At 36.6% G+C, this 26,376-nt stretch overlaps 1 protein-coding gene across 1 annotated transcript; it reads left to right on the top strand.

The window, feature by feature from the left end:
• Positions 1-219: 219 nt before the first annotated feature.
• On the top strand, positions 220-26,372 carry LOC103976950 (sister chromatid cohesion protein PDS5 homolog A). Its single transcript, XM_009392315.3, has 33 exons — positions 220-558; positions 2,520-2,723; positions 2,830-3,011; positions 4,497-4,623; positions 4,717-4,935; positions 7,699-7,915; positions 8,006-8,151; positions 8,240-8,385; positions 10,457-10,606; positions 10,721-10,769; positions 10,849-11,037; positions 11,280-11,462; positions 11,945-12,099; positions 12,245-12,371; positions 12,449-12,598; positions 12,933-12,995; positions 13,113-13,249; positions 13,341-13,458; positions 13,685-13,819; positions 13,925-14,124; positions 14,785-14,938; positions 15,076-15,219; positions 18,528-18,608; positions 18,728-19,363; positions 19,439-19,543; positions 23,515-23,594; positions 23,768-23,819; positions 24,722-24,808; positions 24,907-24,944; positions 25,282-25,350; positions 25,424-25,593; positions 25,723-25,871; positions 25,953-26,372. The coding sequence occupies exons 1-33, from the start codon at positions 466-468 to the stop codon at positions 25,986-25,988; spliced, it is 4,791 nt and encodes a 1,596-aa protein (XP_009390590.2). The 5' UTR covers positions 220-465; the 3' UTR covers positions 25,989-26,372.
• The last annotated feature ends 4 nt before the right edge of the window (positions 26,373-26,376 follow it).

Consider the following 26,376-nt stretch of genomic DNA (forward strand, 5'->3'; position numbering starts at 1 on the left):
AAGTAAGTCGAAGGGTCATTTGCATCATCAAGAAACCCGGAGCCCAAATATTGCCCCCCCCCCCCCCCCCCCAAGTCGCCCCACTTGAATCCACGGGCTCAGCTGTGTCTCCTTCCACCAAACGGCATTCGCGATTCGATCACAGGCATAGACTCCCGGGGACCACCGTTTTAGCCACTTCCAAGGGTCCTCATCTTTTGATGACCCGTTTGCTGTTCGATGAAATATAGCGTATCCCTTAGCGTTGGCGACGCTCGGCAAATGAGCCTTTGGGCCCTCGTGATCTCTCTTCCTCTCGATGTCATCAAAAAGATCGGGCGGTGTGGTTCCCCGTTACGCCCTTCGTTTCCCTTCTGGATCTCGTTGTATTTAGGTATTTGAGCGGGGGAGATAGCGGAAAACCTAGAGGAGGAGGAAGGACAGAGAGCTGCGAACTCCTGTTTCGTTGTGGTCCAACGGGCCGAAATGGCGCAGAAGCTTCAGCAGCAGCTGAAGGAGGTGGGATCGAAGCTCGAGAACCCTCCTGCGTCCAAGGACGCTCTGATCAAGCTACTTAAGGTCGGTGGTTCATCTCGATTCTTGGATTCTTTTCTTCCGGTGTCGTTCTTGTTTGAGATCGTGCTTTCTAGGGTTTTGGAGTCGTGCGGTCACACTATGTAAGAACTAGGGTTTAATGGGACATGGAATTCTACGGAAAAACGGATTCTTGTCATGTTTGGCGTGCTTGAATCAATAAGTTTGCATCTTTAAGTGCAAGGGTTTTTAGTTGTAGTGAAAAAAAAGGGTTCTTTTACTGCCATGTTTTGCTTCCGTTGAAATGTACACCTTTTCCTTTTTGTCCAAAATAGGAACCGAACTTAGAGCTTAGACCTTCTGAAGAAGGTCACCGGAGTATTTCTATGGTTTAAGAATTATGGAGCTGACTTTTCAATTTCGTGATTCAAGGGCAAAGATACTCCTAAGAAATCTCATCTAAGCCACTTTTTCTTTCTAAACTGCTGGTCCTCTCTGGTCCAGAACCTCAAAATTCGAAGCGAACCCCACCAGTACTTCCAATCAATCTCGTTTGGTTCTCCAAATAGTTTATCAATCAAGGTACTTAATGTTGGTAATTGGCTCAAATTTTGGAAACTTTTCTTTGGGCCATTCTTGTTTGAGATTGTGGTTTCTATTGGATGGAGATTCATCATGATACACAATAAGTCGCAATGTGGCCCTCACACTACAAGCGTTTATTGCTTTGATGCCATATTTTTCAGGAAGTGAGCCTGAAAAGTTCTTGGATCGAACCCTCAAAAAAGTCTTAGAAGTTGTTTTTGGGGTAAGTAATGGATTATCCCTAGCCCATACTCAATGTGGGTGAGATTATGGAGGATCACAATGTTTGCCTGCTAACTTATACAGTGACACACCATGTACCAGATACATGTATTAGGGCAAGTGCAGAGACATTAAAAAATAAATTATTGCAGAATTTAGTTATACTAAGAAATTTGAACTTCAAAAAGTAAAATGCTTTGGATACCTCTCCCATTCATTTTGGTGTTTCCCACCTTTAACCCACTTGATCCTCAAAACCTTTGCTTACAGGAACAAGGCTTTATATGTTAATCCTCCTCAGACTTCATATTGGTGGGAGTCTTTTGCATCAGTTTTTTTCACTATCTCATTGATGATCTTAAAGGTTTAATCAATGCTTCATAAGATGTAAAAAATATTAAATATATATAATATTTTCTTTCATGGATATTATTCTTTTTATTGGTTTTAAGTTTTGAATATTCAAAATTATGTTAAACACAGCTCAAACCTTGCACAAAACAGAACAAGTTGGATATAGGTTGGAAAAATATGTTATTTTTTTGTATGGATTGGGTTTAGCTTGATCATTTTTAGGTCAACCTAAAATGCATGTGGTGAAATTCTTGCCCGACCATGAAATGACTTCTTCAATGACAGAAATTAACTACTATTCAGGACTGCTTGCAGTTGCATGTGTTGAGTTGCATTAGTTTGTCAGAGAAGTCAGCATAAAAAAATCATCCCAACAAGAGGGCCTTGTGCAACTGATATGTAGTGGATTTTGGGCAAATTTATGACCTTGAGAGCTTAAATTATTTATTTATTATCGTGAAGCAGTCTGCTTTGCAACCTTGATCAATGGGAGAAAACAGGGACTCCTGACCTTTATGATCTTCATTGTTGAAGTGTAACTTTCCTTGCAGGGTTCACTTGTTTATTGTTGGTATACCTTTGAGCATTTAACTTTTATTTTTCTCTTTTTGTTGTATCGGTCACTATCTTAATATTGAATATCACATGTTCACAGCCTGCAGTATCAAAGTTTCTGTGCAATTATCACTTTTTTATTAAATGGGCAAAAGAAATAAAGTCTTTTTATTTGGTATAAATGAGTTGATCGTAGAATTGTTTTACATCCTGTTGCCACTGCAATAATAGAAGTGGAGATTCTGGTGTCCTTTAACATTTTCTGTAACTTATTTTTTTTGGATGTCTAGCAAGCTGCAAACTGTCTGTCTGAGATAGATCAGTCACCAGTGCCTTCAGTCTTAGACTCGATGCAGTCTTGTCTTAACGCAATTGCCAAGAAAGAATTGCTGACACATCAAGATCGGGATGTCAAAGTTCTCGTAGCAACCTGTGTTTGTGAGATCACCAGAATAACTGCGCCACAAGCTCCTTACAGTGATGATGTTCTGAGGGTTAGTATTTTCCTCTGTAGAGAAAATTGCATTGAAGCTTTAAAAGAAACAAGGATCTAGTGTGTGGATGAATTTTTTTTCGTCTGATTGTAATCTGTTCTTGCAGGACATATTTCATTTGATTGTTGGTACCTTTGCTGGGTTAGGTGATATTAACAGTCCTTCATTTGGGAGAAGAGCTGTTATCCTGGAGACTCTTGCTAAATACAGGTCCTGTGTTGTGATGTTGGATCTTGAATGTAATGATCTGATACATGAAATGTTCAGAACATTTGTTTCAGTTGTCAGGTGAGTACTTCTTTAAGTTTGCAAACATGGTTTTCCTGGCAATTAGATCAAGTCTGTGTTTGTGGGGTCTAACTTTCTGGTTGATAGATTAAAAAATGTAAGGTCTAACTTTCTGTTATTTTTAAGTTTTATTTGGATATAGATATTATTTAAATTTATGCTGGCCTATAAAGCAATTTTAAGTTTCATATATCAGAAAGATACAACTCTAGAAAGAAGATACATATGCTGATCCTATGGAAGTTCTGCCTTTTCTAGCAGCATATTAGGAATTTATCACCAAAGGATCCCATTAAACTTCTTTTTTGAAGACCATAGGAAACTATGTTTCAATTATAAAAGTTGGGTAGCACGGCAACTTCCAAACTTTCATATAGGTTGCCAATAGTGTACAAAATCAAATTAAAACATCAAGATTCATGCATTGTGAGACAAAAGGGTGAGATTTGCTCCAGTTTTGACTGTGCAAAATATTTTTATGTGTGGTTATAGCAAGGCCTATAATCTTGGTTTGGTTCCAATCGTTGTTGGACCAGTGCAGACTGGTGTAGGTAATTGGTATGGGCAGTACTCGGTATGAGTCATCATCACCAAACCAAGAGAGAATGAGAGAAAAAGAGGAGGAGAAGAATAGAAGGTGCAAAAGGGCTGGTGACAGGAGGAGAATATGTAGGAGGAGGTAGAGGATGAGAAAGAGGAGAAGGGGAGGAGGAGGTGGTGGTGGTGGCGCTGGAGGAGGATGCAAACTAGGTGCTGAGGATGTGAAGACACTTATGAGGAGGCAACGACGATATTATAGCATGGTGGAGTAGACCGTGATGGTGGCAATATGGTAGTAAAGAGGAGGGGGGAGAGAGCTGCATGAAAGAGAGAAGAAAGGGAGAGAGAGAGAGAGAGAGACAGAGAGAGAGAGAGAGAGAGAGAGTAAAAAAAAGAAAAAAAATGAGGGCTTCCAAAGCGTTCCAAATAAATGACATGGGTATTGGACGACAAACTTACTGCCTGGTACATCCATTTGTAACTAGTGAAGCCAAGCAGTATGCAAATAAGGTAAGCATACCAGGCATTAAGCCATGTTTGAACTCAAGCCATGTGAAAACTGGCAGTCCTGTTCGTGGTCGGAGATCCCTACTGATTGGTATGACTTTTTTTTTTTTTAACTTTGGGCTATAGTGCTTCATCCATTTTCTGTTGCAGGTTCTCTCTTAAGACAACCTAGATCTATTCAGGTTAAAGAACATTTTGATATTCTAATCACCTGGTCGTTGTTGCATGATAGAGAAAACTTTGAGATTTTTCAGTATTTTATGTGTTATAGTTGTTAGTATGAACTGTAATAATAATATTTTGAATGCTTATATTTGTATGTATGGATTGTTGGATCAGATTATCTATGGATGAATTGGATTGGTCTTTTATTATTTAATAAACAAACTAAGCCTTTGTACTGTGGAATTTACTTGAGTCATGATGACTTATGTGCAGTGATGATCATCCCCAGAACATTCTTACGTCAATGCAAACCATCATGATGCTCATTTTAGATGAGAGTGAGGATATACAGGAAAATCTTATAACCACCATACTCTCAGCTTTGGGCCATAAAAGAAATGTGAGCCTATTCTACTTGATTTTTCCTTTTGTTTCTGATATGTGATACCCTTTACATCTTCTTTAAAGATTGGTTTGTAATTTGTGGTACTAGGTGCGTTCTATGGCTGCACGGAGGCTTGCTATGAATGTTATAGAACATTGTGCAGGAAAACTTGAACCATATATAAAGCAGCTTCTTGTGTCTTCATTGTCAGGCGATAACAGTTATTTGAATTGTTCTGTTGATCATCATGAAGTCATCTTTGATATATATCAGTGTGCACCCGAAATTCTTACGGGGATAATTCCTTATATAACGGGCGAGTTGTTGGTATGTTTCCATAATCTTGACGAACATGTTTGCTAATTATCCCCATAATTATCTTTTCTTTTGAGAAATGTCACTTTTATGTAACATTTGTTAATTAATATCATAATGTTAGTATTCTCTAATCTTCACACTAGTATGCTATTTGCGGGCTTCTGTTGACTTTATCAGATTCATATAACTTCTATTCATGCTGTTTATTATGAGAACAAGTTTTGGTGCTATTAGTAAGATTAGTCTTTATGATGACTAAAGTTTGAGTCACAAGAATAAATTTTCTATTTGCAGGGATTGGATTGCGTGCATTGATTCTCCCAGATTTTAGTGGTGTTAGCCTCTTGCATCAGACTGCCTTTTTTTTCTGTTCCATACTACTTATTCTGACTACTGAGTTTTTCTCACATTCACTTATTGAGTTCTCAAGCTTCTGTCTGGTGTTTGATGTACTAAACTTTCTCTTACCTTTTTGCATGTGCATGTGTTGGACCATTGTCTAGATTCTTTCTGTTGCTACCAAACATGGTCTGAAAGACAGGATTTAGGTCCTAAATTGGCGATGAACCTTTTGATCAGTTGAGTTCAATAAAATTCACCTGAACCCATCAGAACAATCCACATTTTGATGGAATTGATGTAGTATTTTAGTGGTACTTGAATGATCCCCATCTTGATGCATGTTAGCCCATGTGAAGGAGAACATGTTGTTGCTTTGATGCCTGTTAAAGGAACACTGAAGTAACCTATTTGTCCAATAACTTATGTGGAATAGGTTTTCATGTTATGACTTGAGATGTTCAAACCTGTATTATTGATAAAATTCTAATCAGAGCATATATATTGATCCAACTCTCCATGATCAAGGTGCCACACATATCATATAAGAATTTTGTACTAGTATTAGTGCTTTGCAACTATTAGGAAGCTTGATCAAATCTACAGATCTTTCTTTCAATTTTGGTATATTACCACAGTTGGCTTATTTTTGCTGGGAGAATGTGTAGATGATGATAAAACTTTTTTCACAACTACCAGAGATTATATTTGTACATTCAATATACAGAAATCTTCATTTTTTTTTTTGAATAAAAAGCAACTCGATAAAGCTTTAACTTCTCAAAACAAGATTGATGGTCGAAGGCCAGCTACATCACAAAAAAAATGGAGAAGCACTCGTTCTCCCAAAATTTGCTGCCTTGTCAGCTACCCAATTGCAGTCCCTGGGAAAGTATTCAAAGCTGTGAACATTAAGCTTACAGGAAAGGGAAGCAATTTCTCTAAGAAAACTCTGAAGATATCAGGGAACCAGAGCAGTTCCCTGGACAAAATTAAGCAGATCCTGTGAATCCATGCAAATGAGAAGATTGGTAAGGACGAGAACCTCTGCCTTCCATAAGCTAGAAACCAAGGCTATGGTTTCTGCCATTAGAGAATTATCAGCTGCATATGGACCGCCTCCACATCCTACTGGTGTCCTGTCCTTCCGCCACATATCTGTACACCCCCTGCAAAGAAGGTAAAAAAGAACCATCAGTTTCTATAATGAAAGAGTAGGGCTGCTGGACTGAGGCTGGTTCCTGTCTTGGAGTCGGGGACCATCCTTAGGCTGCTGCCTCAAGGCAAAGTAATCGTGAGCATACAACCAGACCTTATGAACCAGGGAGCTAGGTCTAGTCCGGTGGTTGCGAAACTTGGCATTATTCTGGTTGCTCCATAGGAACCAAAAACCATTCGCAATAACCGCAGAAACCCATTTACCAAACTCCTTGTCAAAAGCGTGGCTCTCATTGAGCCAGTCCCCTTGCAGCGAGGAATTCATGAACCTAAAAGAAATCCCAAGCTGCTGTTGAAGCCCCATAACTCCACAGAAAAATGGCATTTCAGGAATATGTGTTTCATAGAATCCAAATAGAGATGGCAGCAATGACATTCATCTACTTGACAATTAAGAATACCAGAGATCCAATGTGAAGTAGGGAGACGAAGCCAAGAAAACTTCCACAGAAACAATTTAATCCTGGGAGCAACCTTCAAGAAATCTTTAAATTAATCATGTATAAAGGAGACTACATGTTCATCATGGTACATAGAGGGACTAGCCTATCCTTCTGACATTTGTTCATTTTTTTTATGAATAAATTACGTGCATCCATGTCTTTAAAATTTGGGTTGGCTACATGGATCTTTTTTCATCATTGAGCTATGTGATAAAGCAATATCCTTATGCTTTGGTAAACAATGCCTAACAAGGAAATGCATTATGTTAGGGCATAAAGTTAATCTGCACGTTTGCCAAAGATTTAATTTAGCATGACAGTTCTTACAGTGTGACAGTCCAAATTGATTTCATCTTTCCATCTTTCCATCTTTATTTATTGTTTTAATATTGTTAAATTGGTCGCTATGTTCAAATCTTATTTCTTTCTCCTTTTGTGCCAAGAGAATTGAAATTGTGTGGTCCTTATTTTGTTTTTCTTTGTTAATCATATCCTTTGAAGATTGTCACCCTTGCTTTATTGTTTATGAAGTTATTTTGCTCGCTTTTGAAGCATCAAACTTATGACTGAAAACAGAAAAGTTTGGTGCATATATTTTGTGGAAAAATACGTTATTTGCACAATTTTATTATGTGCTGAGAGCCTTAGATTATATATCAATTCCATCATCTGATTTCAACTTACTATAGTTATATCTGACTTCAGAGCTTTCTTAGAGATCTTAGATGTATTGTTTATTAGTGTTTAATTCTTGAACTTTGACATTCTGTAGACAGACAAGTTGGATATTCGGCTTAAAGCAGTTCAACTACTTGGTGACCTATTTTCTTTACCCGAAGTGCCTATCTCTGAAGCTTTTCACTCGGTCTTCCTAGAGTTCTTAAAGAGATTGACTGACAGATTAGTGGAAGTCCGATTATCAGTGATTGAACACTTGAAGAATTGCCTAATCTCCAACCCTTCCCGACCTGAAGCTGCTCAGATTATAGGTATGATGCCACTTGCCAACATCTTTTGATAATATAATTTAGTATTTTTTGGAACGTGTGATGATATGTATTACGATGTTCATCTTCCAGAGGCACTTTCTGATCGAGTGTTGGACTATGATGAAAATGTTCGCAAAAGAGTTGTTGCTGCAGTTTATGATGTAGCTTGCCATTCATTAAAAGCCATTCCACCTGAGACTGCTAGTCTAGTGGCAGAGCGTGTCCGAGACAAATCTGTCTGTCTTCCTGCTCCTGTTACATCTGTCTGCTCATTTACTTTTTAATTGATTTACTGACCTGTAATTTCTTTCTTAAATTTATTAGTTGACTGTTAAGAAATATACCTTGGAGAGGCTAGTTGATCTGCATCGACTCTATTGCTTGAAGAGCTCAGATGGTTCAACAAACATTGATGATTGTAAGTGGATACCTGGGAAATTATTGAGATGTTTATATGACCGCGATTTTAGGTAAGGAAAGTGGGAACTTATTCAAAGTATTAATGGTTTTCACTGAAATAAGTGACATTTAACTTGCATAGTTTTTTTTTTTTTATTTTCTCTTGTATATTAATCAGCAATTGCTTAATCATACTTTGCATGCATGTTCTATAGGTAAATTTTGTAACACTGACATGGATACTAAAACTGCAATTATGATGATTTCATAACCGTCAAACCTTCATGAACTACAAAAAATCAGCAATTTGTGGCACTTTAGATATTTCCCTCCTCTTTTCTGACTCTCCGAAGTGTACTCTAGGTTTCCTCTTTTCCGGATCATGCCTATGGGTATAGCATCTTGATTTTGACATCAAGAGACTACATAAGTGCAAGTTTTTATTATTATTATTTTGAAGTACAACTTTTCAACTGTAGTAACATCAGCGTTTAGGTCCTGCTATTGCTTATGTATATTCTCAGAACAATACAATATGTTTTATACTGCAGAATTTTGTCTTCTCGTGTATGCAAGTTCAATGAATTCCAGATGCATCTTTGTGCCCCAAGTATTACTTACTATTTAACCATTTGAGCTTTCAGTAATTGCTAAAAGCACTTCATTGGGAGGATAATTTTCTGCTTTTGGCTTCAGTGAATTGGACTGGTTTGTTTTGATGTGATGTTCAATGTCTCGAAATTGCTTGGATTGGTCCGATGCATTCATTTTTGTTGTCTTAAAAATGGGAAACTTTGTTGCATATCAAGATGATTCTGCTTCCAAACATTTTGGTTGGCTAACTTTGACTCCAAAATGTTCTGATAAAATATGCAAGTCTTAAAAATGGGAAACCTTGTTGCATATCAAGATGATTCTGCTTCCAAACATTTTGGTAGGCTAACTTGACTCCAAAATGTTCTGATAAAATATGCAAGTCTTAGGTGTTTGTTTTAGTTATTTTTGTTGGATCAATTTTTACAGATTAAGAAAATCACAATTTTGGTTGAGAATTTCTCATGTTCTTCGGGCTTTGCAACTTCTTCAATCAAGAACTTTTGATATCATCAAAAGTATGCTGATTGGTAGACATAATAAGATTCTAAAAAATTACCTTAAAGAGGTCCTTAAATAATAAAGATGTGATATATTAATGGTTTCTGTGAATGGAAATAATTATACTTTAAAGAAGTTTTCTGGTTATTCTTATTTATGCTTCAATATCAGCTATCTGCATTTGATTAAATTAAAAAAATCATAAATTGATATTTGATTAAGATATCTTTTTGTTAGTCACAATTTTACCAGCCGCTTGTTTTGTGGTGAACTTGTTATTGTAGTTAACAAATCCAACACAATCTACTAAGAGTAAGATGCTTCAGCAACATCTTGTTAGGTGATCACCAAGAAAAAACTTGTTTGACTTAAATTAAACAAAAATTTCATAGTCTTTAAATTAGTTCAAAATTTGAATTTTTTTATAGGTTGTCACTTGATTCCTAGTTTTTCTGGTGTTGGTGTAACTCATATTGTTGCAGCTAAGTATGAGCCTTGGTTCAATGACAAGGTTGCTTGTTTGCAATATGCATGATTAGGCTTCACCCTTCATATGGTTGCACCTAACCAACAAATTTGGCACCAAAATTACAAAGCTCAAAGGTTGTCGGATTATTATTTTATTATTATATTTTCTTCCATGGACATTTGTAGTATTTTAATGATCAATTTACCCCTCAAACGATATGTTTTGTTCACTTGCAAGAAAATATATGTGACTGACGTGAAAGATTCACCATTATTTTAGTCTTTGATGATATATTTGGAGGTATATAATTATTCATCTACAACAGAGGTTAAAAAGTGATTGATACTTTTCTCTTGAGCTTTTAAGGTTCGTGGAAAACACTGCCTTGACTTGCTGATATGGAATGTACCTATTTGTAGAAAGAGTGGCATATCAATTTTCACATATTCATTCTTTTGCTTTCTTATCGGGTTGATTGCATGTGCATTTGAGGGTCTGGGATTAGTGTTTTTTTATTATGCAATGGACAATGCCTTGGTCTTGAGAGAGATTGTAAGGTTTTACACAACATTTTGCAGGTCAGAGGTGATTGAACTTATCCTTTGTGGATCTTTGTTCCCTCCTGAATTCTCTGTCAAAGATAGGGTGAAACATTGGGTTACAATTTTCTCAGTATTTGATAAATTTGAGGTTAAAGCTCTTGAGCAGATTCTTGCACAAAAACAAAGGTTTGCAGAAGATTCAATATTGTAGCTACAGGATCTTCTCTCTATTCAGATAGGAGTATCTAGTTTGTGATAGACTGTCCACGGATTTTCAGGTGATTTCCTCTTCGATTGCAGGTTACAGCAAGAAATGCAAAAGTATCTGTCTCTTAGACAGGCATACCAGGTTTGCATATAGTGGATATTAAGAGTAGTATATTCTCGATTTCATGATTCTATTGTGAATCAATCTTGCTAAAATGCAGGAAGATGCCACTGAAATCCATAAAAGAACTTTTGGTTGCTTCAAGAGCATGTCTCGCTTGTTCAATGATCCTGTGAAGGCTGAGGAGAATTTTCAGTTTCTCAATCAACTAAAAGATGCCAATATTTGGAAAATGTTGACAACACTACTTGATCCATCCACTAGTCTACACCAAGCATGGTCATGTCGGGTAGTTATCATTCAAATTACTTACTTCATTCAAATACATACTTCTTTAGCTGTAAGCTTTGAAAAAGTTATAATATTGTTGGATACTCCACAATGCTGAAATAATTAGAAGCTAGAATTTGTTGCATATTTTAACTCAATTAACTACCCTGAAATCGTTGTGCAGCATTTCATTTTCAAGTCAGCCAAGTCTGACAATTAATTTTAGGGGAAACTAATTTAAGTGTTTAATTATTTATGCAGGAAGACTTGCTTAGGATCCTTGGGGAGAAGCATCCACTTTTTGATTTTATGGTAACACTTTCTTTGAAGTGCTCATACTTACTCTTCAACAAAGATTACGTCAAGGAGATACTATCAGAAGCTGATGCCCGACAATCTGTTGGAGATGTGAAACTTATTTCTTCGTGCATGAACCTACTTACGGTACAATATACTTTAACATTCTATATATTTCAGGTTCAAATGTTATGGGTTATATAAATAGTTGAATTGGAGTATTGATTTATTTGAAGCTTATGCAACAAGGACATCCACAATTCCACATCTATGAAGATGAATGCTAAATATCCTTATGTTAGCTTTATCTTTTTGATGGTATTTAGATTCACAAAATTAAGTGGTTATTTGAAGTTGGGTTGCTGAGGAAAATGTCCCTTTCTGGCTTATTACCTTAATCCAGTTAATGATGCTTAAAATTATTTTAATTCTTTTATGTTAGAACTTTGGCTTATTTTTAGATTAGACTCTCCTTTGTACCTTTTGGTCTTACTGTAACTATGTTATGTTTAGAGAAAAAAAAGAAAATCGTGTCTCTTTCTGAAAAATATTTTTTTTGTAACAAAATTATGTTGGGCTTCAGACTTTGTAGATCTTTGATTTTCAAATTATAAATTTGAATATTTTAGGTTATTGCAAGCTACTCTCCATTGCTTTTGTCTGGGTGTGAAGAAGATCTTGTTTGTCTTCTGAAAGGGGACAATGAATTAATTAAAGAAGGTATTGCTCATGTTTTGGCAAAGGCTGGTGGGACCATTCGTGAACAACTGATGTTGACATCAAGGTAAAAGTGGTTATCTATATGTTACCAAATTTACAATATTACCTGTGGCCTTTTTCCTTTTTTTTTGGATTTTACCACTTTAACTATTTGACTACTTGGAAGCTGCATTTTTATATCCATTTTTTTGTTATTTATCCTACTGCAGCTCAATTGAACTACTTTTAGAAAGGCTTTGTCTAGAGGGTACCAGGAAGCAGGCTAAATATGCTGTACAGGCCATTGCAGCAATAACTAAAGATGATGGTCTCAAATCACTCTCTGTTCTATACAAGGTTGCATTGGTTTACTTCATGGAAACTTCTTTTGTGATGGCAGCTAAACTGAATGAAGTTTCTGATTGACTTCTCAGAGGCTTGTGGATACGCTGGAGGATAAAACACACCTGCCAGCCATCTTGCAGTCTCTCGGATGTATAGCGCAGACTGCTCTGCCAATTTTTGAAACTCGAGAGGATGAAATTATAGAGTTTATAACGAGTAAAATCTTGCACGACAGTAATGTATGGCTTTCTGATCCAAATAAATTTTGCATTGTCCTCTTTGCCATAGTTTCAAATATTGGTCAATAAAGTACGTATCGACTGCTTATCACCAGTCTGACCATGCACCATCATTGGACCATATGGTCTGGCATGGTTGATATATTTTTTTACTTTTTCTTTTTGGTGATACTGGGTAATATGGGTCAGTGTACCACCTGGTGTACTAGTACCACACCGGTCAGGTAGATTAATGAAACCGGTATGGGATAAGTTGTAAAAACTTGCTCTATGCTTTATAATTTCTGGATGATGTAAAAGTTGTTTGTCTAATGTTTCTGCTTTATTGCTGAAGGCTGATGAAATTTCTTTAGATAGTACTGAATGGAGTGAAAGGTCTGAACTTTGTTTGATAAAGGTTAGTAAAGAAGATTCAATAATGTGTATTAGAGCACTAACATTAATTTATTAGTGAAAATCTGGTTTTTTTTTTCATTTTATTGTTGTTCATTATCCTTTTGTAAGTGTCATGCAGATTTTTGGCATTAAAACATTAGTTAAGAGCTATTTACCTGCCAAAGATGCCCATTTGAGACCAGGAATTGAAAACCTTGTGGAAATTCTTAAAAACATACTCTCTTATGGGGAGATTGCTCAGGGTATTAGATCAAGGTATTGAATAAACCTTCTGAATATTTATTATATTTAGGCTATTTTGAGTACTTCCAAAAAATTATCTGCTAAAATATAATACTTCTGGCAGTGATGTAGACAAGGCTCATATGAGGCTTGCTTCAGCAAAAGCTGTTCTTCGCTTATCAAGACATTGGGACCACAAGATACCTGCTAATGTTTTTTATTCGACTTTAAGAATTTCACAGGTAGGTTATCAGTTATGGCAAACCAACATGCTTTTTCTACAAAAGAAAAGTATATACAAAGCAATTATATCTTTGAAAATTTTGCAGGTAGATTATCAGTTATAGTAGACACCAACATGTGTTTTCTTTAATATATATATGCATATATGTATGTTCATATGCAATTAGCTCTTCTCAGTGCATTATTTTCTTTACTGATATTTACTTTTCAACATTGATTATTTAGGATGCTTATCCTCAATCTAGGAAATTGTTCCTAAACAAAGTACATCAGTATATCAAGGAACGACTATTAGATGCGAAGTATGCTTGTGCCTTTTTACTCAACATTAATGATTGTCACTACCCAGAGCACGAAGAGGTAAAGCTTTTGTTTCTTCTTGTGTGATAGATCAGTTTGTCAATGTTCAATACTATAAAGTCATTGTTCTTTAACATAAGACCCTTGCATCTTCCATTGTACCAGTGTAAACAATGTCTTCTTGAACTCATGCAAATATGCCAGCAAGTTAAGATTCGTCAACTTTCTGCCCAATCTGACATGAATTCGGCAACAACATATCCAGAATATATTCTTGCATATGTGGTGCATGTCCTTGCACATGACCCTTCATGTCCAAATGTTGATGAGTGCATGGATGTTCAGGCATATGAGACCACCTACTGGTATGTAATTTTCTTTTAAATTTGGACTAATCATCCTTGATTATATTTCACACATTAAGAACTTTCATATTTGAGTATATTTGCTTTTAGGGCTGTAATTGCAGTTTATTTTTCTTCAATATGTGCTCATATAAGGTCATTGCACTATCTTATTGAACATTTGCATATTTGGACCTTGTTTTTCAAAGTGAAAAGTTTCCTTCATGCGAACATGTCATCACACCATGCTGTAGATTTTGAACCTGTAAAAAATGACTGGTTAGTTCAATTTTAAGACGAACTGGTTGTTCTTGTTGTGGAGATCTCTTGATGTGATTGTCATTTTCAATTTTAAGACAGCTTCTGAAGGAAATTATTTCTATCTAGTGATCCATTGTGCATGAGGAAACAATGGATGCCCATTTTTTTTTCTTGATCTAGCTGGCTGTCTATGTAGCATTAGGAAACAATGTCTTCTTGATCTATTTCTCTTAATGCTGCAACATTTTTTTCTTGCATCTAGCTGGCTGTCTATGTGTGAAAATTTAAGCGAAATAGAGATGACAGTGTTTATATATCGATTTTGATGAGAATTCAGGCATTATATTCTCTTGTAAGATTACAAGGTTATGATTAAGAAACTATTTTTTTTGGATATGCTAATCTTTTCGTAGCTTCCAGGCGGTTGAGTTTGTTTCTTTCCTTGCTGTTGCATGCTGATGAAGGTTGCCAATCTGATGCATTTTTAAATCGTAGAAAGGATAGCTATAATGCAATCCTTTCTATCCTCCAAAGTATTAAGAACTCCGAAGATGTTGATGGAGTAAAATCAAATGTAAGTAATTAGTCGAGCCACTTATTCCCAGAACTTACATTGTCGAACAATTTTGTGATACAACTTCGTATTATTGTCGTGTAATGCTGTTCTTTTAATTATTCAACTGAATTTTGCATTTGGTGGGAAATGTGCAGACTATACATGCTATATGCGATCTTGGGCTATTGATTACAAAAAGATTAGTGTCTGATGTCACAGAGGTTTCAGGGTTTGATGCAGTTCCATTGCCATGTAAGCTGTACAAACCTGTTGACAAAAGCATGGATGAAGACATCATGGTCAGTATTTCCTGGTTAAACATTTTCCAATCTTTCCCAAGAAAACTGCATGCGGAAAGGTTACTTTTCTGGATTTTGGTGATTCTTCATATGATCTATTTAGCTGCTATTTCTTATTCTGATTTCCTGGTTGACTGAGCAGGCTTCAATGCAGTGATAATGTTCAAGGCATTCATCCTGTAAGAACAGGAAACAAAAATATTAGTTGATGTGTACTGAACTATTCTAGGGAAAAAAAAATCACTAACTGGAACAAAGATCATATGAAGTCAAATCCATGCTATATGCGGTGTAATAGTGAGGGGTGATGGCCACCGGAAAACTTATTTTATTTTACTTAATGGATTATGTAACTGTTTCAATAATGTTAAGCAAGGTTTTTATTACTGGCATACCAGTTGGTGCAAATCTATATTTACTTGTAGCCATCTGGAACATGGGCTAGACATTTTCACCCAATCTATTTCCATACTGGTGTACAACCCAATACATGTATCATGCCAAGTGTACTGTCCAGTGCTCTCATCATACCGGTACAATTTCATCCTAATATGTTTCCTTTCCACACAGTCAGGCCTAGCTTTTAAATATTGCAATAGTCATAGAGTGATTATTTGGACTTGGGTGCCATGGTATCGGCAAATCGACAGAGAATTCAATGCTCCACCTCATCCCTGAGCTCCTCCCTCTCATAATCAAGCAAATGATCTCTGCGTCCTTTGTACTCAAATATGGTTAGCAATTAAGAGCAAAATGAAAGCTGCTACTACTGGTGTTAGTAGTGGTACTAGGCTAGAAATAGCGTAGTATATGGCTAATGCCGCTGTTGTAGTACTGTCCTTTAGTACTAAAGATATTTATATGTAGGAGCATAGCTACTGCTGCCGCTGCAACAGTAGTATGCGACAATCACTATGCTCGTAAATTACTATATATAGGAGCAAAGCTCCTATTGCGGTAGTAATATAGTATGTTGTCAAAAGACAATCACTCAGGGACTCGGGCGTGGCTAGGTCAGGCCCAAATGCCTCAAAGGCCTCCTGGTGAGGTGCCTTGACTTGATGAGCACCCCAACGAGGGCTCTGGACCTCCCAGACACTCGCCTAGGCCAAGTTGTCAGGCTTCTGCAGTTACTGGTATAACTCCACTGCCTGTCCACCATTGCCAATGTCAATATGCCTTTGCTGTGTATCTTCTCTCCTCTTCACTTTCTTTTCCTCTTCTCTTCCCTTTTTCCTCTTTCCTCCCATGCCTGTGTTCGCTTCCTCCTATCACACTCCTCTTCTTGATCACTTGTTCCCTTTTCGTCCTCCTAATAATCACCTTGTTCTGCTCAGATGAGCTCATAGGTGAGTGCCTAGCGCCTCAGAGTATACATCTCAGTTGCTGATGTTTGACATGGATGCCATCTGAGAGAGTATTCATGGCATTTCATGAGCGATTGATTTGAGTATATGCCATTTATTTGTGTTTCGAAACATCAATGTTGCATTTGCTACCTTTTTTTTCAATTTAACGAAGTGTTTTTTTTTTTTTCCAAATGGTGACTTGTGTTAATTAATGGCCATATGCGATCGCCATGCTTTCATCCTTTATAAGTGGTAGGCAAGGCAAAACAAGTAGAATCAACTAATTGATAACAGGTTGCTGATTCTTCTCTCTGTATGTCTGGTGGAGGATCTTCTTAAAGGAAGTGTTAATGTTACTGCAGCCACTATGTAGTAAACATCTGGAGCATTTCAAGTCATATTTAAAATTAAATTTATCCCATCAGAAACTGGTAGACAATTCAAACATTTATAATAAGATAGAAATCAAGGTACAAGTTATCAACAGGTTGGGTGGTGTTTTGTCCTTGGAATACATTAAAAATGGGCATCCCTAGCTTTATCCTTTTATTAGTGTCAATTTTTTATTTTTTATCATTTAAGATATTCGCTACATCATAATATTATATTGAACTGGTCTTGATATTCCAAGTAATAGCATATCCGTCTTGTTTTCTATGTTATTGCTATTTCGGAGAAATTACTGCAAGTCCTTTAGATACTATGACAAATGGCTTTTCTATAAGCTGTTGTGGTCACCAAATTGATGCTCTTGCAACTTGCATAATTACATTCATTATTAGTCTGTTGCACCATCTGTGATGTACTTTTGGTTTGAAAAACACAGTGAGTTCTCTCTATATGAGAATAGGGACTCCAAATTCAAATAGGCAGTTTAAACTCATAAAGTAGGCATAGCCTGGCCTTGTCAACTTGTATCTTTATGGTGATCCAAGTTCTCCATATAATTGTAGCATGGTAAGTTCTAAAACAGGTTAGCAGGCCAGTGTTTGATCGCTAGATCTACTTGTCTGTCATCTGAACTAATAATTAAAAATGTTATTTTGAGGAGTATTTGATGTACTTATTATAAGCCTTTAATCTTTCAATCCTATGTATTAACAAGATTCTATCTGTAAGGAATTTGAATATTATTCATATTGGATAGAATTTAATCAAGATAGTACATATCAATCTGGTTTCTCATTGATATACTTGTCATTCAATATCACAAAGAAAATTGCTTGTTAGTACGAGTGTTTTTGTTGTAGTTATTGTTGTTGTACGTTTGATTGTAATTTAAAAAACTATAAATGTCTTTCTCATGTGTTCTCTGTTGTAGAAGAAAGATCCTTTTGGGCATGCCTATGTTATAAAATGGGTGAACCCCCGTCAATGCTAGGGATGGTTAATGCATAGCCTTACAAGTAGAGTGGTTGTTTTTGTGATAGGTCACAAAGGATCAACTTTACCATTGTATCGAGGCTCGCCTCTAGGCAAGCCTATGGTATATTATACCTTAGTACTTGCTTCTTGAACAGTTAATTCTGATTGAGCAATGTTTGATTATTTATTTCAGTTACCACATGACAGAATTATCTCCTTGTGTTTATCACCCAACTCATATGAACAACAAAAATTTTATTGACTTCATCACTAAAACTAGGACCGGTTTTGAATAGTTATGTGATTTGTAGTTAAAACTTACATTATGGATCTAACTAATGTCCTTTGAGGTGTACCTGCAGATACTTCATGTTAAAAAATAAAAACTTACATTTTTGTCTAATTTATGCCCTCCAGATTGTACCTACAGATACTTCCTAACTGGAATTTACTTTGTTGCTTTATTATTTTCTATCCCCCCCATTATCATTGAAATCAAAACCAGAATAGGGACAAATTTGGAGTATGAAGATTACATGCAAGTTCCTATATGACATGATTTTCCTTGGTTAACTGTGTTTTGTCTCATTTTAGGATGATGACAAGAAGACATGGTTGAGTAGTGATAGTGCCTTGGCGCATTTTGAAGCTCTTAAACTTGAAAGAAAATCAAAGGTTTGACTGTTACACATTTTAGAAAACTAGTCCATATATATCTTCCATTAAATTAATATGGCTTTTGCATTGCTGTTTTGTTCCTGACTTCACCAATTTCTCTCTATGTGGAATTATAGGGTGATTCAGGTGCTGCAAAGGATGGAATGGTTTTGGAAGAGAATGACGAGAATGACAATGAAGTTCCTCTCGGAAAGATAATGGAAATTCTTAGATCTCAAGGAGCCAGGAAGAAGAAGAAAAAGAAACCAGTTAAAAAGGATAACTTACCTTCTGATTTGGAAAATATTGAAAATGAGTTTGACGTCTTGGGAGTGGTGAGAGAAATAAATTTGGACAATCTGGAACGAGAACAAATAATGGAAACTGGCAAATTGGTAACAGATTCTGGATGCAGAAGTGGGAAGATGACTGATAAAAGTAATGATGAAAAAGAGACAGTTTTTCCAAAAAGAAAACATGATGGAACTAGCACTGAGGTGGTGGTGGCTACTCCAAAACGCAAAAGGTCAAATTCCATGCATAGATCCAATTCAGCAAAGGGTCAAAAAGAAAACAGAAAGATTTCTCTCTCACGATCATTTGCCAAGGATGAGACAGCACATTCTTTGGTGGAACGAAGTTTATATGAGGACATGGCTGAAACTACTACTTCGGACTTGTTAGTCTCTTGCTCACCAGGCATCTCGTTCAAAAGAGTTAGGAAAGTTACTGACAGGTTGCATGTTGAAAAGGCCATGAACAGTACACCAGAGGTACAACCTTTTGTCTTTGCAAGTATATTAAATTAGTGCTGGATTATATTTTTGTTGTTATGGCATACATTGCAGAAATTGTCCTTACCAGAAGACAACAAAAAGAAAGATGATCGATCCAAAAGCTTATCTAGTTCAACTAAAAAGCGTAAAAGAAGAAGCATTGCTGTTTTGGAAAAGGTATGCCAACTTAGTTTATTAGTTATCAATCGGGTTTTGTGGTAGTTGCTACATTATTTTTTTTCTTTTAATCATTCTTTTTACTGCTTATTGGGGATCCCATTGTTATCTCTGTAGTACTTCTTCCTTCAACCTCAATTATTCTTTGGTTAAGATGGCATATTATAGTTACAAATTAATAGTAAAATTTTCATCAAGGAACTATTAGGATGATATACTATACTTGAATGGTACTAGTTTATAACACTTGCCCTATACATGTTTGAAAACACCTGATAGATATTGAAACTGAACCACGTGTCCCACTTATTCAAAAAATACTTTATTAGTTGAAATTGATATTTTTGGTCTTGTATTATATGTAATTATTGAAATTATTTAATAATCTGTTAGCTTTTAAAATGTAAAAGGGATCATATTGTTGAATGACTACATTTATTTTATGTCTCGAAGACTGCTACACCTAAGGAACCTGGACATTCGGGTTTCATGTTCTCCCCGAAAGGGTAAGAATATGTATCAGTCCACTAGTTAGCTGATACAGGGACCAGCCTATTTTGGAAGGACATTGAAATATTGCTTGATATTGAATGGTATGAGAATGTATCAGTTGTTACAAATGAAACTCGTCCTATATCAGTCGATACGGGTTGGTGTCGATGAGAATTTGATCAATACCGACCCAAATTAGGTCTAGTTTCACTCCAATGACTGATACTGACCCAAATCGGGTCTAATTTGTCCCCAATGGTCAAATTGACCGTTGGAGCCTCTTTTGTGGCTTTAAATCCCTTACCTCGCCCATCTTTCACTCACTCTCGTTCATTCTTACTCTTTTTCTCACTCTTTCTCACATTCTTGCTTGTGATTAAAGTTAATTAAGATTCCTAATCAGCTGATTCAAGAACAACAGAAGCAATTTCCTTCTATGGAGGCAACTGAAGCAGCTAGGCCTGTTCAGTAGAGTTGTTCCTCGATGGATCTGAAAGAAAAAATTCAAAATTTCCTCTTATAACCTAGAAGTTCTATTCATTTGTGTCTTAGAAACACTTTATCCTTATCTAAATATAATTTGTATACCAATAAATTAGGAAAAAAATCCTAAAAAGAACTTTTGTATTTTCTGGACATTTTTTTGAAATACCGGTATGTATCGGTTCATCCAAGGATCGATACCATCAGTCGGCACGGCATGACACCACCAGTCGGCACGACACGACTGTCCTTGCTGCAATCAATCATGTTTTATGCATTCATGTTATGTTGATATATTAGCAATATAGTTACTTATGGTAACACTGTAGCTATATACTTTAACTCTTAAGGGATGGAACTTTTTTGCTTTTTGAGGCTTTTTTTGTGACACCCATTTTCTAGATTTTCACGTCCTTTGGTTTCAGTATATTGCCTAAAATTTGCATCCAGCTATGCCTTTCTTTCTCATTTGTCTTCTGTGTTGTCAGAAGATCTCAAATAAGTGCAAATTTGGTTATGTCCATCCCCATGCAACTTTATACTAAGCTTTATGAAATCCACTATAACCAGTGTTTAGTTGTCAGTCCTTGTTTCTTGCCAAATGGAAATAGCTTCAGGAGACAAATATTGGGAAGGCATTTGTGGTACAATTGGAAGTATGAGCATGAAATTTTTTAGGTTATTTGCTACATTAAGGTTAATGTGTCTGATCAGTATTAATTGCTATGTAGAATAGTTATAAGAATGAGACTGGAATAACCAGGAATCATCCCCTTGAACATCTGGTTTAATTATTAGATTGTGTCTATTGGTAAACCATAATGAATCGGCTTATCAGGTTGGTTTCTTGATGACCAACATGAACAAGCTGAATCAAACAAGAAGACCTTTGTTGGTGATTTGTGCAAAACGATTTAAATGCCCTTTATTATAATCTTTCTTATTACTTGTTCTTGGGGGTATTTAAGTTGATTAGTGATCGGATTTAGCAGTGAAGTTAACGGGCGCTCATCGAGGTGCCAGAGCGAGGTGAGGCATGACCCGAGTGCTCGATAAGGGGGCCAAGCAGGCATCTTGACTTGGGCGCGGGCCAAGAGTGCACTGGGGCCCACGCCTACCTGATTCAAATCGGGTAGGAGCGAGCTAGATCATTGGATTTGGTTCGATCAAACTAGATCATTGAATCTTCACACATGTACCCTCGGTCCATGCACACGATGAGATGACTCGTGGAAACCTAATCGATGAACGGCGACTCTTCCTCTGCATCGACAAACGACAGTGGCAGCGGTACCAGCGTCTTCCTCTCCATCAATGAACTGTGACGATAGCAACCTCTTCCTCTAATGGGCTCGTCCTCACTATCTCTCCTCCATCGTCGCCCACTCCATCGTAGCCTGGCAATGCCTTCCCCACTTCTTTGCAGCTCTCTTCCCCTCACTCTTCCGCCCACCTTCCCCATAGTGCCTCTCCCCCACTTCCCTTGTCTCTTCCTTTCCCCTCGTTGCTAGTGTCCCCTCTTCACCTTGTGGTAATCGTCTGCCCCCCTTCCTGTGTCGACAGCCTCCTCCTCGCATCAGCGTCTTCCCTTCTCCTCCCTACGACGGTGGCTTTCTCTATATCATCCTTTCACCCCTGCGGCCAGCATCATCTGCCCCTTTGCTTCACTGCCTCTTCTTTGACAACCTCCTCGTCCTTGATGCCTCCTCTCCCTCCAACATCTTCCCCTTCCAACCGAGAACCCACAACCACCCAACTGCCATACCTCCTCCCTCTCCTTTATGAATCCTTTATCCTTGCCTCCCTCTGAATTGACAGCAACCCCCTCTCGATACCCAACAACCCCCTTTTCATCCTCCTATGTTAATTGTTTTATTAATATACATTTCAACAATATAATTTGGTCCTTTAAATGAATACTGCATTATTTCTTTTATTTTAGGGATTATATCTATTAACCATGATATATATTTTTTTAAAAAATTAATATTTGGGAGCATCGTGCAAGCTTCTAGTGCCTTGGGCATTTTGGCACCTTGGTGCCATTTAGCACCTCTCTCCTTTGACTACAATAGGATTTAAGGAAAAAGGAATGCTCTCGTTGAGGAGTCTGAATGTCTTCCTACTGTCATCCATCTCCTGCATCTTCCATTATACTATGTGCCACCATTGGTCCCTTTGGTCACCCCTCTTTCTTCAACTGCACCTATCTATCGAATCGCTGCACTTGTACCTACTGCTTTTCTCCTTTTGGCTGCTCATCTCTCCAATTGCCCCTCTCCTTGGTTCTTCTCTCTCCATTGAATTTAGTGTGCAAGATGTTTTACATATTCCACTAATTTAATCTTTTCAGTAAATAAAAATATAATATTATGTTTTAAAATATTTATTATTAAATATGTGATTCAACTAGCTGACTCACTTGTCCAACAATGACTGACTCAAGGTTCGGCCAATTATTTGTCAGATCAGATCCCATAAATATGCTATGTGATATAATAACCATAAGAGTAATAAAAATTCTGTTGTATTAAATAACAGTTTAGTATTACATCTTGTCATGCCATTGATTCTCTTACAATTGTGCATAAAATTATAAGATTTAAAATATCAAGCTTGTAGGAAACAAGTAAAATACATGATTACTGATGCATAACCTCTTTAAAATAATATTTCATTAAATAAAGATGCAGCAAAAGGTACAACATCCATATGTTTCTCTGTTTTTGTAAGTTAGATTCCTGATCCTAATGAGTCATTGAAAGAATGGAGTCTTATTGCATCTATAAGACACCAAGACATGGATGGTTTTCCTTTATTCTTTTCTGTCAAGCCTACAATTATATGAACATGCATATAGCATGTATATCTCCTAAAGTTGTGCACGATACATTTTGTATGCTTTCTTCTGTTATCATTAACAATTTGTATGCTTTTTTCTGTTATTATTAACAAAATAATGGGAGTTTATTTTGACCAACTGTATATACCTGCAGTGTTCATCGCAGAGTAATCAGTTAAGTGATGCTGAGTTGGTTGGTTCAAGAATACGGGTTTGGTGGCCTTTGGATAAACGGTAAATACCATGTGAATTTTACATAGGTGCATCTATAAAAGCTTTCTATGTCTACTAGAGTGATACTGCCAAACATTTTTATTCAGTAGACAGTAGTAGAATGTGCTTTGTATAAATCTACTGAAAGTTGTAGTACTTGCCTACTTGGAATAACTGATGCTGGCATTTTGCAGGTTCTATGAAGGTGTTGTACGTTCTTATGATTCAGGAAAGAAGAAGCATACGGTAAATACCAACTGAGGTTGTTGCTTTCATTACTGTAGATGTTCTTTTGGGTTCTTTGAAATGTCCCAAGGCTAAGGTCATATATTATCTTTAAACAACTATGTTTTCAAACTTGTGTTCTATATTTGAAAGAAAAAAGCTATTGCTAAAGATATAAATGTTCATCCTCGATCAATTCAAATCTCAGATTTATGGTGGTTTGAGGTTTTCTTTCCCCTTCAAGTTCAATTGTATTTGGCATCTAATAGGTTGTTGTATTTACTTTCACCAAGTGTTACAAGACTGATCGAGACAGGTCAGGATCCTACATGCAGATGCTGACTCTGCAAAAGATTTTTTTTTTTCATGGCTGTGACATACATTAAAATTTTTATCAAGCCTATTTCATTGAGGACTGAGAATAAGGTTACCAGATTTTGTAAGGGGATGTTGAATTGCCTGCCATTGGGATTAATGGTCAATTATAGGCAATTACCAAAATAAGCTTTCTTGGATTCTTGTAAAAGCGGGCTGCACCTGCATGACAGCCTGTAGTCAGAACATTCAAATCTATTACAGATAATTTAGCCACAGGTGGGTTTCGATTTGCAAAAGTTGCATTTTTAATTGCAATGCAGGCCCAATTCAAAAGCAACTATACACAAGTTGTGTTTGTTGCATGGTTTGGAAAATTTTGTTAAGAATTTTTTAATCTATATGTTACTGTTAAAGGGGAACATACAATCCTTTAGAAGTTTCTTGAGCTAGAAGTTGTTGTCATACCATATTTTTTATCCCAGATTCTTGTTTATCTATTTGCTTATATGCATCCTTCCGTTGCTACCTCTTTCTAAAACCTTTATTGTATTGAATTGAATTGAATTAGAGCTTTGCTTTGTTTGACCTGTTCACTCATCTTATAGATACTGTACGAAGATGGAGATATGGAAGTGCTTCAATTAGGCAAAGAAAAATGGGAAATTGTCAGTAACACTGACACTCCTAGAAAGGTCGGTTCTTTGCACTTGTTTTTCTTTGCTGGGTCCTTTGTTAAATTCATGAATTGTCGAAGTATCTGGTACATTACTATTGGTTCTGTTATTTGCAGCAAGCAAAATCACAACATCCATTGGCTTTTAAAGATAAGTGAGTTCATCTACTCTTGTTGTATGTCTTAACTGTGTTTTAGCAAGAGAGTTGGATCACTTGGATGCTGATCTACACTGTGATGCGATGTTAATTATGAGCATTTCCTCATTCATCTTTTGCATTTTTCTTTCATGCATGACATAAAAAGCTCAAGGCCACTTTTCTGACCTGAGAATGAACTGATCTAGTTTATTTAATGCCCCCTTTCTGTCGAAGAAGCTATGTAGTTTCTTTGATATCCTTTTTATTAAAAAATGACACATAAGTGTGATATTTACTTCATAGACCTCCTATTTTGACTGTTGAATTCTTCAATCCATGGATGATGTTTCAGGTCACTTGACTCTGTAAATTACAGAAGTGACCATTCTGATTCTGGACAAAGTAAGGAGACGAAGAAAAAGTAAGTAGATTTCCCTTTTGTTTTGTCCTTTTGCCTATCAAACAACCAATTTATTGGATTGAGCAATTGACAGGTCTTCCTCATTCAAAGCTAAAAAAAGAGGTACTTTGAAAAAAGATGCTGGGGAAAACAGCAAAATAGTGTTAGAGAATAAAATCAGCACAGACTCTAGTCTGGACAGTAGGGGCGACTCTGATCTATCAGATATCCACCCCCGCTCTGAATTCAATGATGTCAAATCAGGTACATCCATGCAACATTTTAGTTATCCATTTGTTAGGTAGGTATCCATCCTTGCCACCTACAAATATCTTTCTGCCACCTATGAATCTCTTTTTCAGTTGGTTGTCATTACTTTGCCTTTTTCTTTAGATAAAATCACACAGAAGAAAGTCTCACCAGCCTCAGAAGTTGGGAAGCAAACAAAAACGAAATTGAATGAGTTAGCCAAATCATCAAAGGAAGAATCACGAGATTTTTCCAGTTCAGCTGGGAGGGAAGACTCGGATGATGAGCCTATTGTATGTTCTTCAGCTCTCTATTTATATTTCAAAAATCTAGAGCGTCACTAATTGTTCTGCCAAAACAAATAAATGGTGCAGAGTACATGGAAGCTACGAGCAGGGAAGTCTGCCTGAATCTTCAAACTCCAACCTGATCTTCGACACTCACCTCAAGATTTCATGGTCATGATGGCTTTGATGAAATCACCCAAAAGATAGTGATACTACAATGTGGATACAAAGATGAAAGCTTTCTGTAAGATAACATATGGCCCAAGGTTGGTGCAAAGTTTATCCCCCCTGGGAAAGTTCCATCGCTACAGTGTTTCTTTGCATAAACAATCAAACTTCCTGTGGGCAATTTCGTCTTCCATCGACGAATTAGTTGTGGGGTGTAGGTTATGGATTCACAATCCATTTTGTTTCTTCTTGTGTAGCCAGCATCATTATCTTGTATGCAAACAACTGACAGACCAGATAATCTGAATGGAACTGAATAGTTAGAACGTTGTTGATTTATGCT

Source organism: Musa acuminata, chromosome BXJ2-3 (genome assembly GCF_036884655.1).
Source record: "Musa acuminata AAA Group cultivar baxijiao chromosome BXJ2-3, Cavendish_Baxijiao_AAA, whole genome shotgun sequence".
In the NCBI taxonomy this organism is placed as follows: domain Eukaryota; kingdom Viridiplantae; phylum Streptophyta; class Magnoliopsida; order Zingiberales; family Musaceae; genus Musa; species Musa acuminata.

Coding starts and splice junctions, on each gene's coding strand:
- LOC103976950 (XM_009392315.3), top strand. CDS start 466: ATGGCGCAGAAGCTTCAGCAGCAGCTGAAGGAGGTGGGATCGAAGCTC. Junction 10,770..10,848: donor CTCTTAGACAGGCATACCAG/GTTTGCATATAG, acceptor GCTAAAATGCAG/GAAGATGCCACTGAAATCCA. Junction 11,463..11,944: donor CGTGCATGAACCTACTTACG/GTACAATATACT, acceptor TGAATATTTTAG/GTTATTGCAAGCTACTCTCC.